Source organism: Ornithorhynchus anatinus, chromosome X1, assembly GCF_004115215.2.
Source record: "Ornithorhynchus anatinus isolate Pmale09 chromosome X1, mOrnAna1.pri.v4, whole genome shotgun sequence".
NCBI classification, from domain to species: domain Eukaryota; kingdom Metazoa; phylum Chordata; class Mammalia; order Monotremata; family Ornithorhynchidae; genus Ornithorhynchus; species Ornithorhynchus anatinus.
In genome coordinates, this window is record NC_041749.1 from 116,100,676 (window position 1) to 116,120,460 (window position 19,785).

At 50.2% G+C, this 19,785-nt stretch overlaps 1 protein-coding gene across 4 annotated transcripts in view; it reads right to left on the bottom strand.

The window, feature by feature from the left end:
* Positions 1-19,785, bottom strand: part of CELF5 (CUGBP Elav-like family member 5) — a 76,419-nt gene that overhangs the window by 47,699 nt on the left and 8,935 nt on the right. For 3 of the 4 annotated variants that reach the window (XM_029050609.2, XM_029050610.2, XM_029050608.2), the window contains exons 2-3: positions 5,512-5,633; positions 4,693-5,068 (exon numbers count right to left, since the gene is read on the bottom strand). In XM_029050609.2, coding sequence (XP_028906442.1) covers positions 4,693-5,068; positions 5,512-5,633 — 498 coding nt within the window. Of the gene's footprint in view, positions 1-4,692; positions 5,069-5,511; positions 5,634-13,396; positions 13,459-19,785 lie in introns of those variants that run through there. The other variant, XM_029050611.2, reaches the window with a different exon arrangement.

Here is a 19,785-nt window from a genome sequence, read left to right on the forward strand (position 1 = left end):
TAAGGGTGGGAAGGCTGGGTAGATTCCTGGACAAGGGGTCCAGAAAGGGTCCACAGCTCAAGGGAAGGTTAAGGTTGGAGACGGGAGAGTTAGAGGTGCTGGGAGGTCCATCTCTAGTCAGGAGAATGGCACCTGGCACACAGTTCCTTCCAGCAGCCTGTTGCCACGGAGACAGACCCCTGGGCAAGATGGACCTCGGGTCTCTTGACGTGGGATAACTCATTATGATGTCCTGCTTAGCTGACTCCTGGCTCCTCTGAGAAAGGGTACAGGGAGAGGGGACAGAGGGAGAAGTTTCAGCTTCCCGCGAGGGAGAGGAGCTTATTAGTCTAAACTGCTGATTCCGTCAGTTTAACTCTGCACCCTTACCCCAGGATGAAAGGTTTCTACGAGGAGGATCTCCATTGCCAAAGACAAACAAGAGGAAATGGGCTTAAATTGCAGCAAGGAAAAAATGTGGTTAGATATAAGGAAGAACTTCTTATCAAGAGAAGCAGCGTGACCTAGTGGAAAGAGTCCAGGCTTGAGAGCCAGATGATCTGGGTTCTAATTCAGGCTCAGCCACTTGTCTACTGTGTGATCTTGGGCAAGTCACTAAACTTCTCCGTGCCTCACCTGCCTCAACTGTAAAATGAGAGTTAAGACTGTGAGCCCTGTGTGGGACATGGACTGTGTCCCACCTGATTATCTTGCATCTACCCCAGTGCTTGGTACAGTGCCTGGCACAGAATAAGCACCTGACAAATACCATTCAAAACAAAACGCAACAAGAAAACCAAGAAGGTGCCTGAACTCAAGCTCTCACGGAAACTGCCATTAGCTACTTGCTCCCCACGCCTCCCCCACCAACCTTGCTGCTTATCGGCCAAAAGGCCCCATTCTTCCCACAGAAGAATCAGCGTTCAGACAAATATTGCCATTAATATGTAAATTCATATGCGATTAACATAAATAGGAAAACTACATGATGAATAATATCAAGGGGGCTCAAGTGATATCAACTACTGCACAGGGTGTTGGGGCATTAATATTCATCCATTAATCTGAATGTAGAAACCATTTCATAATAATATTGACATTACAGCATTAACATTCATGGAGAAACTGATGACAGCCCACCAAAAATGCCCAATCTTTGCCTGCTAGGGGAGTTGGCATTGGGCATTTGGTACCAGGAGACTGATAAGCAGGGCCAGAAAACCCTATGACAGGAAAGGAAGTCAAGCTTTATTACACTGACATGGGTAAAAGGGGGGAGGTGGTCAGGAAGGTGGGGAAATGGCAGCAATTATTGGAAAGAATTGAACAGAAAACCCAAATCACTGTGCAATTATAACCTCCACTCCCTTACATCTTCCCTTGGAAAGAAAAATCAATAGCCAAGCAACATCCTTCTGATGGCTCCCTTCTCTAAAATCCCCCCCACCTCGCCCCAGAGGCTAGGGGATATTTTTGTGGAAGAATCCCACATTTCTAGCAGGTTCATGTCACATACATTTGGCTCATACTGACGCTTGCCCCTCTTGCTTCCACTTCCACATCTGAGGCAGATCCCCCGCCTCCTGCCTTTAGCTTGACCCCGACCTACCAACGCAGACTCTTTTTAACAGCTTTTTCATAATTAAGGGAATATTTTATTCATGTATCTCCCCCGGCCCGTGCCGCCCACCTACCGCCCCCTCCAACCTCCTCAGCGCCCCCACCCCGCCCCCACCATGCCTCACAGATCTATTTTAGAGGCTGGCTGTTGTCAGATGGTAACAGGTTTGTTCTGAGAAACACACACACACACACACACACACACACACACACCAGTATTATTCCGAGTTCCTGCCTAGCAGAGAATCGCCCCCAGTTAGAACCCCTGTTTTCAGGGAACACTCTTCCTCCCTCACTCCCACAGGACCTTCTCATCCTGGAACCCGCATGGCAAATAACCACATCAGAACTGGATGCCTGGGTCTCCCACTGGCCCAGTTACAGCTGAGCTTCTCACCTGAAAACACAGGCCCGGCCTGATGTCCTCTGGCCCCTCTCTATTACCACTGGCTTCAACAACCTAGCCCTCTACCCAACCAGGGGGCTCTTCCGACAGAGCACCTGTGAGGGGCAGTTAGATGCCACTCTGGCAAGTGTCCTCAGTGTCTTCTCCTGGCTAGAAGGTAGGGGAAAGGGCAAAGTGGGGTCCAGATTGTGCTTGTTTGGGGGGGTGGGGGGGCAACATACATTCTAAAGCCAAGTGGACCAGAGTGGCCCAGCACAGCAGGCAATTGGGCACTCAGGCTGTCTCTCAGAGGGTCCTAGGAGTAGAATGCAGCCAGGGGGCTCGCAATTCCTGACTTCATCCTTCAGCTCCAGCTCTGATGTCATTCATCACAGGCACGATGGCTGCAGACTTCACCAGGGGATGCCAACTCAACACTCCCCCGCATCCTCAAGGATGCGTGGCCAAAAGGATGGACACAGTCCATCTCTTCAGTCCCCCAAGTTAGCCACCCACCTTTCCCTAGATCCGCTGAAAAGAAGTGGTTCAAAGATCCTGGCCTCCCAGATAATTAAAATGAGGAGTGGACTAGCAAAGGGGTGTGTGTGTGTGTGTGTGTGTGGAGAAAATATACCTGTGGTCTAAAGTTTCCTATGAATGAGAATCCAAATTCTCCATGATTTCGCTTGCAGTCTCTCAGACTCCAGAACACCAATTTAGCTTCAGTGGGAAGAGGCCTGGCCTCCTCTGTGTTTTTGATTCACCGTGCTTACTGCAAGCCAAGCATGAGAGGTTCTGAACCCCCAAACTAAAATCATTCAAAACATCAACAATGCGCATCCTGAGGGGGCTGGGAGAAGAATCCCCGTGATCCTCCAGGACAGCAAAACCAGCTCCCAAACCAACTTCCGGGGCAGCTTCCAAACTCTCTGTGCTATCTAAATCCCTGAGGGCTGCTTTCTCCCTGGGGGGGGGGGGGGGGGGTGTTCTCATTCTACAAAGGAGCTGTTTTCCACTTTTGGAAGATTTTTTGAAACCGTCAGTTCAAATGACACTTGAGGAGCCGGGGGGGGGGGGGGGGGGGGGGCATGAGTCGTTCCCTTAGAGAAGGTCCTGGAGACCAGTGGGAAGCCCCAGCCATGGCCATCACCAGCCAACGTTAACTTAGCTCCACACTTCCCATAGGCCTCTTTGGTCCCGTGAGGGAGTATCGGTGCTAGAGGAGGGTGATGCCTCAAAACAGAGGTTCTGTTGGGGTTGGAAGAGTAAGGTGGGCCGGGTAGCGGGGAGAGGAAGTGGACTCAGACTCAGTAGCATGGTGGAGGTGTCAGGGAAGGTGCCAGTATGCCCGGTAGCCTGCACAAAGAATGCCCCCTCGTGATCGAGAACCACTTTTGGGCAATTCAAATCTTCCTAAACACCCCTTCCACCCCAACACATTCACACATTCACACACACACACACAAACACACACTGCCCGCAGCACCCCAAGTGGTATTAAAAAAAGCACCCTTCCATTTTTACCACATGCACAGAAATACCCTCCCTGAACAATTGGTTTAACGAGAGTAATCAGAATCTGAGACCCAAATTGAGCCACAGACCACTGCCCTGCTGTTAGCCTGAATTTTCCAAAAAGGCCATCCTGCTCTCCAGAGCCAGGTAGAACTGGTACAAGAAGGAGGAGATTGTCTAATTCTCCATCTAGCAACAACAAACCATTACACTGTCCACATTGGGATTTCATAGCTGCCTGACCCGTTTTAGCCCCTGGGACTCGTTGGCTTCTGATCTCTAAGTCCCATTCTCCCACTCTCGCTCCTCTCTTCCTACAGCAGCCCTTAGCCAGGTTCATCCTAAATTAACTTGAGCATAAGCTAAGGTGGGGGAGAGGGAGGAGGAAGTTGGGAGGGATTCTGTCCAGAATTGGAAATTAAATGGGGGAACCCAAGAGGAAAGAAGGGGTGAACACAGGGCCAAACCTCAAGTAGGTGGCATTAAACAAGTATTACTGTTTTTTCCATCGCTTCTCTCTCCCCCCCGTCTCCGCCCCCACCCCCTCTTTCTTTGTAGTTACCAACTAGCTGGACTCCATGGCATCAGCTTTCATCCTGATCCGTTAGAACCATAATAATCCCAATATTCTCAGCTTCGTGCTATAAAACACGGCTTGTGGCCATCAGATTCCCTTTGTGCAAATTACCAATGTAATTCTGTCTAGAGAATTAAAACTTCCTGGGCTACTCCTGTCAAAAGCTTAAATGAATGAAAGGGGACACAACTGAAATGTCAGCTCCACCAGAAAGGGGGGGGGGCTGGGGGACAACAACAAGGTAGCGGAGAGGGGGAGAGGGGAAGGAGGATTAGGAAAGAGAGGAAAAAAAAAGGAGAGAGGTTGCTAGAGGAAAACTGTGGGAGATGGAGAGGATGGGAGAGAGCAGGAGGGAGAAGGACTGAGCAAAGAGGCGAGAGATGCTGTCCGGGGGAGGGAGGGAGAAGGAGGGAAAGGGGAAGAGAACAGGGGGGCGGGGATGAGAGCAGGGAGCTGGGAGAGCTAGGATGCCGGGCAAGGGGAAGCGACGAGGAGGGGGGCAGGAAGAAAGTCGGGGTAAGCAGCAGAGAGGTTGGGAGAGGCAGGCAGCAGGACTGGCCCCAGGGGCATGGGGGGGCGGCGGGGAGCAAGGGAGGAGGCGGGGAGGGAGACGCACCTTTGTGCATGCCGGTATAACGGTCCTTGAGCACCGTCAGCTCGTAGATCTTGCCGAATTGCTCGAAGAGGGGCTTCAAGTCCTTCTCCTCCAGGTTCCGGGGGATCTGCCCCACGAACAGCTTGATGGCATCCAGATCTTTCATGCTGTCCTGCTGGACGGTGGGCTCGCTGCTGCTGCTGCTGCTGCTGCTGCTGCTCATGGGGGAGGCTCTAGGCTGCGGGAGCTGCTGCTGCTGCTGCTGCTGCTGCTGCTGCTGCTGTTGCTGCTGCTGCTGCTGCTGCTGCTGCTGTTGCTGCTGTTGCTGCTGCTGCTGCTGCTGCTGCCGCCTCGCCTCGCTCTCCGTCAATCTGGCCATGCCCGAGCCCGGCACAGGCTGGATAAGAGCAAATAAACGGAGGAGAAAAGCTCTCAACTGGAAAGGAGCTCGACTCCAGCGGTAGCATCAGGACCACAAAGAACTGCTCCACAGGGACCCCTGCCGGACACAAGGAGGCACTGCAGCCTCCAGTGCACGGCCTCCCCCGTGGTTGGGGGGTGGGTGGGCGAGGGGGGCTTGGGGGGAAGGGGGGGAGGAGCAGGCCGGGACCAGGCAGGCTGGCCGGATGGGAACTAGGGGAACTGCGACCCTCTGTGGGAAGGACGGGAAGGAAGGGTGTCGGATACTTGGAGGAGAAGGATGACTCTCAGCCGCTGGGATGGCAAAGGGCTGTTGGTCTGTCTGTCTGTCTGTCTGTCCCCACCCTGCCCCCAATCCTTCCCCAAACAGCCAGCCACCCACCCCTCCACCCCCAAGCCCGGGGCGGGGAAGAGTCCTACCGTCAGAAGAGGCAGCACCGGAATGAAGAACACCGGAGGATAAGGATAATTCAGCTGGAAGAAAATCCCATCGCTCGGTGGGCTCCAACTCAGCTCCCAGTCCATCCTCACCATCAGGCTCTCTAATGACATAATCCAAAACAGAAGGAAAGAAAAAAAAACAAATCATTCTACCACCGGCCTGCTGGGTGACCTCAGGCAGGGCACTTAACCTCTCTAGGCCCCCTCTTTCCCCTGCCTCTCCCGACTTCACGGGGGGCTGTGAGGGTCCAAGCAGAGCACGGATGGAAAAATAAAAGCAAAGATACATTTCAGAAAAATGCAAGGTTGAAACCCAAATGGAGATCACCCCAGGTGGAGAGAGGAGTTCTCTCCTCCAAGGAAAAGCCTCCTTTCCAGAGGAGCCTGGCCTTTGGAGACTGGGCAGACCTGAGGAGTTGCACTGAGCCCTTGATTTCTGGCCACCGGCAGATCCTGTTTCCCATTTGACACGCAATTTAACTTTTGGTGGAATACATTTGCTCTTCCACAGCTTCCATCCACCTGTTCAGAAACCATTTTTCTGGGGGAAAAAAATGCTGGACTGTTTTTAAAGAACACGAATGGCAGGGTGCCTAATCCTCAAAGCACACACAAAAACGTAACTCTACTTAGGATGGCCTTTTCAATTTAGTCCCAAATTCTCCCTCCTCAGCGGGTGCCAAAATGCTCACGTTTGGGCCTGGGGTCTCTGGGAAAATGGGAAGAGGATTCTCTCTCAAGCTGGAACACCACGCGTGAGCCCTGATGGAAACGGGAGTCCAAGGACAGGCTCACATTTCCCAACGCTAGGGCCCCAGAGAGCCAGTCGATCAGAATTGGGGTGGGGGGTGGCAAGGAGCCAGGTAGGTCTAAAGCCTGTCATTTGTATGCTCGCTGTGAGCAGGGAACAGGTTGACCAACTCTGCTGTACTGTTCTCTCTCAAGCACTTAGTACAAAGCACTGTACACAGTAGGTGCTCAATAAATACCCTTGGTTAACTGATTGGTATTCTAGAACACTATCCCATACTCTGGGGCAGAACACCCCAGAGAAGCAGCGTGGCTCAGTGGAAAGAGCCCGGGCTTTGGAGTCCGAGGTCATGAGTTCGAATCCCAGCTCTGCCACTCGTCAGCTGTGTGACTGTGGGCAAGTCACTTCACTTCTCTGTGCCTCAGTTACCTCCTCTGTAAAATGGGGATGAAGACTGTGAGCCCCACGTGGGATGACCTGATTCCCGTGTCTACCCCAGCGCTTAGAACAGTGCTCGGCACATAGTAAGCGCTTAACAAACACCATTAACACCGGCAGAGTAAACTGGCTTCCAGAAAGGAGGAGGCAGGCGGGGAAGATTCCATCCAGAACATCCACTGATGGTCAGGAGAGTACCACCAATATTTTCTGGGAGCTTGGGGCACAGTCAAAGAAGTAACAGAAGAAACAGCAAGTGGAGAGGGCACAAGCCTGGGAGTCGGGAGCTGAGTTTGAATCCCTGCTCCACCTCCTGGCCGCTGGGTGACCACGGGCAAGTCACGGGCTTTCTCTGGGCCTCAGCTTCCTTATCTGTATAAAGGGGACAAAATACCCGGCCTCCCTCCCCCTTAGACCGGGAGCCTCATGTGGGACAGGGACTGTGTGCGACCTTTCATTCAATCGTATTTATTAAGCGCTTACTGTGTGCAGAGCACTGTACTAAGTGCTTGGGAAAGTATAATAAAACAATAAAGAGAGACAATCCCTGCCCACAACGAGCTCACAGTCTAAAGCGGGGAGACAGACATCAATACAAGTAAACAGACGTCAATATAAATACAATTACAGATATCTTGTATCCACCCGAGAGCTTAGTATGGTGCCTGGCTCAGAGTGTGCGCTTAACCCATACCACTTAATTAATTGATCGCTGGTCGATCAACTGATTAAATGATGTGCCCCTTGCCCCTGAGGACTTCACGGGCTGATCGCAACACTCATAGCCGGGATGGAGAGAAGTATGTCGTGCCAGGAGAAGGGACGGGTTGGATCTGATAACGTCCCCAACCCCCTTCCAAGTTGGGGACTCTGTTACCAGCCCGCTGGTGGTTCCTCTCTGGGTGCAAAATGACCCCAACCGAACAGGCCGGGGTGCCAAAGGAACCAGTGTCTCAAGCTAGCAACTGAGAGAACACGGATTCAACCTCTCTCTGGCCAAACAGGAGATGTCGAAGAGAAGGGGGAAAGGGGCAAGAGCCAGGTCTCTGTGTACAGTTTCGTCCCTGGAAGGAAAGGGACGTATTCGGAATGCGGGGTCCATTCCAAAGCAGCCAGACTCCATCAAACCCAAGTCAGATGCCAGGGAAGCTGCAAGCTAAGGGGAGGTGGGACGAAAAGCCATCTTGGTCTGTGGATCAGAAACTGTTCTGGTACTCGGGTGCAGAATGAATGCTGAGCATTCCATTCAGTCTCTTTCCTTTCCCCGACCGTTCCTTCCTCCACCGTGATTGCTTTTGTAGCGATTCATTTGAGAGCATTTATCAAAGCCCTAGCCGGGACAGGGAGTAGGTGGTAATGCAGAAAAATACAGTTTTTCAGCACCGTGGTATAGGCTTGAAGTGGGCATGGTGGAAGTCAGACTGACCTGGAAGAAGCCACCTCACTCCCCCGACCTTAAGGGGCATTTGGGGGGTGGCTCCGGCTTCCCGGGCCCTGACTGTTGAAAAGTTTCCCTTCTGGAGGAGGGCCTAGGGAAAAATGCAGCAGGAGAGAGATTCGGGTTTGACTTGGGGAAAAACTTCCCCGCTAACCGGGCGGTGAATTTCTCCAATTTCCTTCTCTGGAGACTTCTCTGAGGGGACAGAATTCTCATCTTGGGTTGGTTGGAGAACAGGCTACATTATTATCGGTGGCATTTTTTGAGCACCCTCTATGGGTAGAGCAAGGCACTCAGCACTTGGAAGAGGAGAGGAGCAATAGAGATCCCAGCTCTCAGACAATTACGATATTCCCACGAGGCAAGCAAACCCAAATTATTTTACCCAAAGTCAAAGACAGAGTTGGTAATGGTGACGGTGAAGAAAGATGGATCGATAATTAAATAAGTGAATAAGTGGTGTGTGTAGGTTAAAATATACAGAAGTAAGAGAGACTGTTGGGCTGACACTGCCCAGGCTGTTGGAAATTAAGTGGGGAAAGCTTCCCGGAGGAGGTGAAATTTCAGAGGGGTTTTGGAGACGGGGACAGCTGTGGTCTGTTGGATCTCTGAAGGGGGAGGGTGGGAGTAAGGAGTCAGAGGTGAGGGACAGTTGGAAGGTGAACTTGGGGGGAAAGAAGAGTGCTAATTGGGGACTAGGTGTAAAGAGAATCAATCCATCAATAGAATTTATTGAGCATGTACTGTGGGCAGAGCACTGGACTAAGCTTTTGGGAAAGTACAATATGACACAGTTGGTAGACACGATCCCTGCTCTCTAGTCCGTGAGCTCCTTGTGGACAGGGAACAGGTCTACCACCTCTGTTGTATTGTACTCTCCCCAGAGCTTAGTACAGTGCTCTGTACACGGCAAGCGCTCAAGAAATACCATGAAAAAGAAGCTTATAGTCTAGAGACATTAAAATAAATTATGGATAGGGCATACGCATTGTGGAGCTGGGGATGGGATGAATAGCGAGTCATTAAAGCGTACAGAGAATAATAATGATGGCATTTGTTAAGCACTTACTATGTGCCAAGCTCTGTTCTAAGCACTGGGGTAGATACAAGATAATCACATGGGGCTCACAGGTTTCATCCCCATTTTACAGAGAGGTAACAGGCACAGAGAAGTTAAGCGACTTGCCCAAAGTCACACAGCTGACAAGTGGCAGAGGCGGGATTAGAACCCACGACCTCTGGCTCCAAGCCCGTGCTCTTGCCACTAAGCTACACTGCTTCTCAGATCCAAGGGTGTAGGTGCCACAAAGGAGAGGGCAGACAGGGGAAACGAGGGCTCTTGACAGCAAGGGCCTCTTGGAGGAGATGTGACTTTAAGAGATTTTTGAAGATGGGGAGAGCAGTGGTCTGTTGGCTATGAAGGGGGAGGGAGTTCCAGGCCGGTGGAAGGGCGTAGGGAAGGGGTTGGCAGTGAGCTAGATGAGATGGAGGCTGAGAGTAGGCTGACCTTAGAGGAGCAAAATGTGTGGGCTGGGCTGTAGTGGGAGATCAGCAAGGTGAGGTAACACATAAGATAGGGTGCTAATAATGATAATTACGGGATTTATTAAGTGCTCACTTTGGGTCGAGCACTGTATGAAGTGCTGGGTAGAGAGATACAAGCCAATCAGATCGAACCCAGTCCTTGCCCCACAGGGGGCTCAGAGTCTGACAGACAGGAGAGTTAGTAGAAGGCTTTGAAGCCAACTGAGAAGGGTTTTTCCTTGACGCAAAGAGAAGCGGGAAGCAACTGAAGAAAGGAGAGACGTTGTGAGTGACGATTCCAGAAGATGATCCATCAGCCACGGGTAGGATAGACTGGAGGATGGAAGAGGCTGGAGGCAGGAAGACCAATGAAGTAGTCTGATCATGATATGACAAGAGCTCAGACAAGGGTGAAGAGGAAGGGGTGGATCTAGGAACCGTAGTTCAGGAACACCTGGAAGAATGAGAGTGACAGTGGAAGGACGGGGAAGAGTCACAGCTTAACGCTAAGGTGGTGGCTTCTTGAACAGGAAGGACAGAAGTGTTATAAGGAGGGTGATGTGGCTTTAGGAAGGGTGGTTGAAAAGTTCCAGTTTTGACATGCCAAACCTCTAGTTTGGTTCCTCGCCCCTATCTAGAAAATGAGGCTCGGGGTTGAGGGAACTGGTTAGTGGGATATGAGAATAATAATTATGATGATGATAACTGTAGTATCTTCTAGGCACTTGCTATGGGCCAACTCTGGGGAAGATCCACCATAAGCAGACTGGACCCTATCCCACATGAGCCTCGCTGTTTAAGGGGAGGGAGAACAGATATTTCATCCCCATTTGACTGATGAGCAAACTGAGGACCAGGGAAGTGACTGGCCCAGGGTCACACAACAGACAAGTGGCGGAGTCGAGAGGAGAACCTTGGTCTCCTGACTCCCAGGCCCAGGCTCTTTCCACTAGGCCGTGCCGCTTCTTTAAGAACTAAGCATTACGGCCAATCTAAGGAACTGAAAATGAAGAGTCCTGTGGAACACCTTTCTCTCCAATCCACACACTCTCCTGTGCTCAAGGCCACCTCCTTCAGAAAACTCTCCCCAGTTAAACCGACCCCACTCTTCAATCTTCAATAGAGAAGCAGCGTGGCTCAGTGGAAAGCGCACGGGCTTGGGAGTCAGAGGTCATGGGTTCGAATCCCTATCTGCCACTTGTCAGCTGTGCGACTGTGGGCAAGTCCCTTAACTTCTCTGTGCCTCAGTTACCTCGTCTGTAAAATGGGGGTTAAGACTGTGAGCTGCATGTGGGACAACTTGATTACCCTGTATCTACCCCAGCACTTAGAAGAGTGATCTGCACATAGTAAGCGCTTAACAAATACCAACATTATTATTATTATTAATCCTCTAGCACAATCTGTGCCCCTCCCATTCCTCCTTCAACTCTCTTTCGAAATTCCTAACGTGTCGACCTGCATCATCTATATACAGATCGATCTATCTGTCCTGGGCTATCAAAAATTGGTGCTACTGGCGGCTACTGACAGCAAAAGGGGCACGGCACAAAGCGGGAGGGCTGGAAAGACTTTATCAGGACAGAGCAGAGCGCTGTGTCAAACCATTCCAAGGAGCAGTGGGTCACAGGGAAATGTTGCTTTCCTGAGGGCAGGGGTCGCAAACGTCATTAGAGTGCTCTGCACGAGGTAAGCGTTCAATAAATACTGTCTATTGAGCAACGGCTCCGCAAAGAAGAGGATGCCAAGAGGCGATCTGTACTGAGCAGAGACCAAAAAGAGGTCTGTTGGTCTGACAGCTGGGCTTCTTTGCAGAAATTTTGATTTAGTTCGGCCTGTGCTCCCATCCCCAAGAAAGATCTGGGGCCGCCACTCCCCCGACACGCCTGAGGCCAGACAGCGTATTGTCCCTGAGCCACAATCAGCTGGGATAATAATAATAATAATTATGGTATTTGTTAAGTGCTTACTATGTGCCAAGCACTGTTCTAATCGCTGAGGTAATAAGGTAATAAGGTAATAGGTAAGGTAACAAGGTAATAGGTTGTCTCCTGTGGGGCTCCCAGTCTTAATCCCCATTTTACAGATAAGGTAACTGAGGCACAGAGAAATTAAGTGACTTGCCCAAGGTCACACAGCTGACAAGTGGCAGAGTCGGAATTAGAATCCGTGACCTCTGACTCCCAAGCCCGTGCTCTTTCCGGTAAGCCACACCACGCAATCAGTTCATCAATCAATGGTATTTATTGAGCGTCTACTGTGCACAGAGCCCTGAACAGAGCAATTGGGAAAGCACAGTACCAGAGAGTTGGTAGGCACAATCCCTGCCCACAGAGAGCTGGCAGCATACAGGGGGAGACAGTTATTAAAATTGATTAGGGATAGTAGAGCATAAGAATATTTATCTAAGTGCTATGGGGCTGGGGTAAGTATCAAAGTGCATAAGGGAGCAAGGAGGCGGTCTGGCTTTCTCCTCTCCTTCCAGCCACGGGTGAAATGGGCCCTGGGGCTCCTGGGCAGGGCTACGGAGTGCGAGCGGTTTGGGTCAGATGGGCACTTAGCTTCCAGAAGCACACAGCCCAGCCTGGTTTTAAAAACCCAATCATTCTGGCTACGGATGAAGTGCAGGCAGTCGGGTATCATCATCGGGGCCAAACACATTTACGATCCAGCCGGTTCTGGGCCAAGTTGTCTTAAAAAGGTTTTATCCTTGCTTGCCTGGAACACGCTGATCTCCTTGGGGAGCAGGCCCCCAGTCTGCAACCCTCTTGTTATCATGGCCCTGCGAGGGTGGGGAGTGGAGGGAATCTATCTCTCTCACTGGGTTTCACCTCCTACCTTGTGTGACTCTAACTAAATCACTTGACCTTTCTCTAGGCTTCAGACCTTCAGCCCATCAGATCATCACCCAGGATCGTTGGGGGGAGCTAAAGAAGATGTGTTGCACTTTTAGCTCTGTGGAAAAACAGCATTACCTAAATTCAAGGAATTGCTATTATTACCGCTAGACCCGCCACTTACATCTGTGGGGGAATTGGGAGGGGTCTGATGGGACTTTCAATCTCAAACGCTTTTTTTTTTTTTAATGGGGAGGGTGGCTGAGGAATTCAGATCCTGTAACATAGCAGTAAACAAGATAGGGTACCTTACCTTCCCCCACCTCCCCTTCACCGCCGCCGCCCCCCCCCCCAAAATTCCCCAGTTTTCAGCCACTATTAGATCGCCGCTCCCTCCCACACGTCTCCATGGATACTGGATCCTGGCCTGCTACCCATCTCTGCAGCCCTCCTCACACTGGCCCCTAACATATCTCCTTCCCTTGGGGCCTGGCCTGGCATTCAGGAGAGGTGCCTGACTTACTATGAGCCGCGGTTGTTGAGTTTTGGATTACTTGCTTTGTTTTACAAATACCGTGTGTGAGCACACAAATAGAAGAGTGTGTGTGTTTGTGGGTGTGTGGGTGTTTGGGGGGTGCGGGGGGGTGCCTGAACGTAGAATCCTGGTCTGTGGATCGGGGAAAGGATTTCTGTCACCCTGCTAATCTGCTGGTCTATTTTGTGAGTTTCCCCTTACAGGAACTACACTCCCACCGTGAAACAGCAATTTTCAGCAAATCCCACCTCCGGGATATGTACAGAAAAGTGGGCATAAAATGCCACGCATTTCCACGCTCCGGAAACCAGAAACCCAGATGTAATGCTGCCCCTACTTACAGATACACACTCCAAGCTCTGCTCCCATGCTCCCGCTCTCAGCACCAACGTGGCCAGAAACCTGAGGATTCTGTCTTTAGTAAAAGAGGGAGCAACAGCCCCCCCCCCCCCCCCCAGTCAGTCCCACAGCCTTCCTGGCCCCTCCCCCAGATGGCGGGGAAAATGTCAACGCAGACTTTCAACCTCTAGAGAGGTTTTCAGCCTGGTTTTCTCAGTAGAGACGTCCGTCCTCACTCCTGCCTCCAGCTCCCTCTCCCCTCCTTCTCTCCCGCCCCCCCCACCTCCGCTCCCACCCCTCGGCCCTTCACGGTAAGATCATGCAAAGCTGGAAGGAGGGAGCCACTCCCAGCGCCAGCTCCAGATTCGAGCAGCCGCTCGCCTTCCCTGATCGCTAGATCTTTTCCCCACACCCTCCTAGTGTCCTGTAGACCCAGGGACCCCAGAATCTGGACTCAACTAGGGGAGTCGTTCTTAAAAAAAAAAAAAAGGGGGGGGGAACCCCACGAGGTCGATTGGCTAAAGTACCGACTGTCGAGTCTGAATTCTGACATTTTCTGGTGGCTCCAATCCACTGCAGCTCTACAGGCAGGACTCCAACATCCGCTGTTTTTCAATCCGTGCCTGAAGGTGCGATTGGCTTTTAAAATGACAGGAACCCGAGTCAGGGCCCACAGGCTGCTAAACCGAAAATATTCCGCACAGGCAGATTGCCAATGCGCCCCTGTAGCTTTCCACCCCAGGGTGACGGGTTCAACGCCAGCCTCGAGGTCCGTTGCTGTATGACGGCTTTTTGGTGGCCTAGCGACGACACCAGCCTGCGATGCAGGACTCAATAAACCCCCGGGTCTTTCCCAGATTAACCCGGCATGGCGTCACTGTTCTCCAAACCCTCAGCGCTGCTGAATGCCTATTTGAAATGGGAGAACGTCTCTGCCTCTTATCTTTCTAAATTTCCGGGCCCAGACTGTCAGCTCCTCGAGGCCCAGGACTGTCTTCCCTCTCCCTGGGTTTCTCCCACCACACCTAAGTCACTGTCACACACCGGAAGTGCTCGATCATACCACTGACGGATGGACGGAAAGACTGACCAAGACAGCAATCATCTTTCACTCACTTTGAGACCTGATCAAAGTGCTTTGGCAACAAAGCGTTTGAGTGACCAAGGGAGCGAGAAAGACAAGCTTGCTTTCTGGGTCACTTGTACTCTAGGAATTACCCAATTGTAATCATGTCTTATGCCACACAAATCACTCTGTTATTATTAATGATAATAATAATAAAAATAATTGTGGTATTTGTTAAGCACTTCCTATGTGCCAGGCACTGTAATAAGCACTGGGGTGGATACCGTTTCCATCCCAGATTCATTCATTCATTTAATCATATTTATTGAGCGCTTACTGTGTGCAAAGCACTATACTAAATGCTTTGGAGAGTACAACAATAAACAGACACATTCCCTGCCCACAGTGAGTTTACAGTCTGCTACTCTGCTTCACATGGGACTCACAGTCCTAACCCCCATTTTACAGATGAAGTAACTGAGGCACAGAGAAGTGAAGTGACTGGCCCAAGGTCATACAGCAGACAAGTGGCAGAGCCAATTAGAACCCCGGTTCTAATTGATGTTTAATTAATAATGGCATTTATTAAGAACTTAGGTATTTATTAAGCGCTTACTATGTGTCAAGCACTGTTTTAAGTGCTGGGGTAGATACAAAATAATCACGTTGGACACAGTCCCTGTCCCACATGGGGCTCACAGTCTAAGTAAGAGGGAGAACAGGGATTGAATCCCCATTTTGCAGTTGAGGAAACTGAGGCACAGAGAAGTGAAGTGATTTGCCTATGGTCACACAACAAGCAATTGACAGGACTGGATTAGAACCCGGGTCCTCTGTCTCCCGGGCCCAGGCTCTTTCCACCAGGCCACACTGCTTCCCATCTGGGATATATTGGGGCCTGGCGGGGTGGGAGGATGATGGGATTTAACAATGGTTTGAATGAGGAAGTTGAAAAATAGCAGGAAGTCCAAAGTGACACTGAGGTGGCAAAACTTTGGGAAAGGGAGTGTGGTGGGGTTGCCAACTGTGACAGCAAAGTCAAGAGGAGTGTCACTGGCTTAGGAGGGAAGATGAATAATTCAAATTGTTCCTGCCCCTTAGCCTGGAAGCCCAATGGGAGACAGGGACTGTGTCCAATGTGATTACCTATATCCCCCCAGTGCTTAGTAAAGTGACTGGTACATAGTAAGAGCTGAACAAATACCGCCATTTTGATTATCCTTGGTCATGTTGAGCTTAAAGTGCCCGCTGGACATCCAGGTGGAAATGTCCTGGGGACATAAGGAAATGCAAGATTGTAGAGTTCTGAAAGCCATCAACAGCCACACAGAAGTGGCAGTTGAAGCCAAATGACCCCTTCATCACTGATGAAAAGTAGTAGGGCCTAGTGGAAAACATTCTGGCCTGGGAGTCAGAGGACCTGGATTCTAATCCCAGTTCTGTCAATTGCTTGCTGTGTGACCGTAGGCAAGTCACTTCACTTCTCTGTGCCTCAGTTTCCTCAACTCCCAAACGGGGATTCAATCCCTGTTCTCCCTCCTAGTTAGACTGTGAGCCCCATGTGGGACAGGGACTGTGTGTCCAAACTGATTATCTTGTATCTACCCCCAGGATTTGCCTGCTGCGGGTCCTTGGGTGAGTCATTTAATTTCTCTGGGCCTCAGTTTCCTCAAGATAAAATGGCACTTAGGTCCCTGTACTCCCTCCCACTTAGACTGGGAGCCCCATATGGGACAAAAGACCATGTCTTCCTAATTATCCTGTTCCACACCAGCCCAACTATATCACCTTGTCTGACTGCACTTACCTAATTTAAGAGGGGATCCTGTAGGTGGCTGCACAAATCTGCCAGAGGTGAATTCTGAAAAATCCCATTTCCTTTCTTTCTTTTTCTTTTAACAGTGTTTGTTCAGTGCTTACTATATGGGCCAAGCACTGCATAAGCGCAGGCGTAGATAGAAGATAATCAGGTTGGATAACAAACGTTTTGGCTACTCAGCCCACCTCCATCTAGAGGGGATGTGGACCATGAGCTAGACTGTAAACTAGACCGTAAGTTCGTTGTGGGCAGGGAATGCATCTGTTATACTGTCCTCTCCCAAGCTCTTAGTACAGTGCTCGGCATACACTAAGCACGCAATAAATGATAAATTGGAAGTATCATTTTAGGTTTCCTGAGCAAAACAGCCAAGCAAGAACATGAAATCAACTCAAGTCTGCTGTTCTGCTAGCAAGGAAGAACAAACAAATCAGATCTTGAGGCTGGAAAGCCAGTCTTCTAAAATTTGGAAATGACAGCAGGAAAATTAGGACAACTCCCTCAGCAGATGACGACTGTCATAACACCAATGATAATAATAATAATAATAATAATAAAGTGATTACTATGTACAGTGTCTGGCACTGCTACTAAGCACTGGGGTAGATTCAAAACAATCAGGTCAGACACAGTCCCTATCTCACATGGGGCTCCTAGTCTAAGTAGTAAGGAGAACAGGTATTAAATCCCTCTTTTACAGATTGGGGAACTGAGGTAAAGAGAAATAAAGCGACTTGCCCAAAGTCACACAGCAGACATGTGGCGGGGCTGGGATTAGAGCCTGAGACCTCTGACTCCCAGGCCCATGCTCTTTCCACTTGGCCTTTGCCTTTCCACCTTTAGTCTGTAAGTTCCTCGAGGGCAGGGTTCAAGTCTATGTACTCTATGGTACTGTACTCTCCCAGGCTCTTAGTACAGTGCTCTGCACGCAGTAAATGCTTAATGAAGCAGCATGGCCTAGTGAAAGGGGCACGGGCCTGGGAGTAAGAGGACCTGGATTCTAATCCAGGCTCTGCCAACTGCTTGCTGTGTGACCTTGGGCAAGTCACTTACCTTCTCTCTGCCTCACTTCTCCTGTTCTCCAACCTACTTAAAGACTATGAGCTCCATGCGGGACAGGGATTATGTCCAGCCTGAATAACTTCTATCTACTCCAGGGCTTAGAACAATGTGTGGCACATAGTAAGCGCTTAACAGATACCATTAAAAAATTAAAATAAATACCATCGATGGATTGAAGAGCAAACCTATTTCCTTTCAATTGCCTGGTTGATGCTCTTCGCTACTTTCTATCACGAGTGGTGAGGGGGAGGGAGTATTCCCTTCTGGGCCTCTAGCCCTAGGGCAAAAAGCCACCGAAAGCAAAAAGCACCTCCCCCACCTTCCAGACTAAACATCAGAAAGACAACCCTCCGGAGAGGCCTTCGTCTGGAGGTGAGGAAAGAAAACAGAGTAATTAATGTGTGGTAATCATCTCATTATCATCTCATTGTCCTTCTGATTCAAAGGTGATATCTGCTCCAAAGGAACCAAACTCTTTTCACCTCATTTGTGTACTAAATTTGGCTCTTCTGCACTCTACCACATCAACTAGGGTAGACAAGGACCACTTCTCCGGGGGGGGAGGGGGGGGCAAGTCATCCCAGCACAGGTGAGGATGGGACGAGCCTCGGCCGGCATATTTCCAAGAGGATCCACCTACCCATCGAGATTGGGAGATCCTTAGGCACTCACTAATCCCGATGCCACGCTGCTGGGGAGGCAAGACGAACCAGTTGTCCTGTAATACCAACCCACTGTAATGCCAACCTACTCACCATACCTCCATCTCATCTGTCTCGCCGCCAAACCCCTTGCCCCCACCCTTCTTCTGGCCTGGAACTCCCTCATATTCCACAAACCACCACTCTCCTCACCAAACAACAATAATGGTATTTGCAATGACGGTATTTGTTAAGCACTTACTATGTGCCAAGCACTGTTCTAAGCGCTGGGGTAAATACAAGGTAATAAGGTTGTCCCACGTGGGGCTCACAGACTTAATCCCCATTTTACAGATGAGGTAACTGAGGCACAGAGAAGTGACTTGCCCAAGGTCACACAGCTGACCAGTGGCAGAACTGGGATTAGAACCCAGAACCTCTGACTCCCAAGCCGGGGCTCCTTCCACTATGCCACGCTGCTTCCCACTTAACTTCCACACTTAACTTCTCTGTACCTCAATTACCTCATCTGTAAAATGGGGATTAAGACTGTGTGCCCCACATGGGACAAACTGATTACCTTGTATCTACCCCAGCGCTAGAACAGTGCTTGGCACATAATAAGCACTTACCAAATACCATCATTATTATTATTAAGTGACTTGCCCAAAATCACACAGCTGATAAGTGGAGGATCGAGGATTAGAACCCACAACCTCTGACTCCCAAGTGAGGGCTCTTTCCACAAAGCCACACTGCTTCTGGATGTGGGACAGGGTCCATCCTGATTAACTTGTATCTATCCCAGTGCTTAGAATGGTGCTTGACACACAGTAAGTGCTTAACAAGTACTATAATATTATTATTAAAATCACATCTCCACCAAAAGGCCTTCCCGGATTAAGTCCTCTTTTCCCCTTCTCCCTCTCCCCTCTGCATTGTCTATGCGTTCGTCTCTGTACCCTTAAAAGCACTTCATATTCACCCCACCTTCAGCCCCACAGCATTTTTGCACACATCTGTAATTTACGTATTTACACTAATGTCTGTCTCCCCCTCTACAACTGTAAGCTCCTTGTGAGCAGGGACCACATCTATCAACTCTGTTGTACGGTACTCTCCCAAGTGCTTAGTACTGTGCTTTGCACACAGTAAGTGCTCAATAAATACCACTGACTGATTGCCCCCCAGTAGACAGCAGACCCCATTCAAGGCTGGGGAATGAAAATGCATGACTTTTTCAGGCCTTGAAAAACAGGATACTTATCTTTTCACATCTTCTGCTTCTAAGTGCTGTGGCAAACAACATTGCTGCCTTGACCTCCTAGGGCCCCTCTGCTGAGCTCTCTGACAGAATAGAAGGGGGATGAAGGGGGGGAGAGGCGGGGAGCAGCACGCTATTGTACCTGGACAATCCTCCCGGTTCCGGGCAGTGAACGCTCCCCGCAGATGCCGATCAGCGTGAGGGTCAATAGCCATTTACCTCAGGAGACCTGATTAAAATCAGCCTGCTCCAGTCAGCAGGGCCATTAATGGGATCACTGAAGCCACTAGGGCTGAGGCAGGCAACAGGAGAAAAAGGCTAGAGATCCTGCAGTTTGGGGATTTTAGAGCGGCTGGCCAGTCAACATCTTCTGGGTCATTTCAGCTACCCTCCTTGTCTTTTTCCATCTCTGACTTAGAAAATGGCCAACTGAGACCTCTGATCAGTGTCATAATCTCACTGGACAAGCACACTTCCCCAAAAACTGAGTAGATTCTCCCAGACCCCACTTTTAGCTTTATTAAACAGAATGGGGGCCA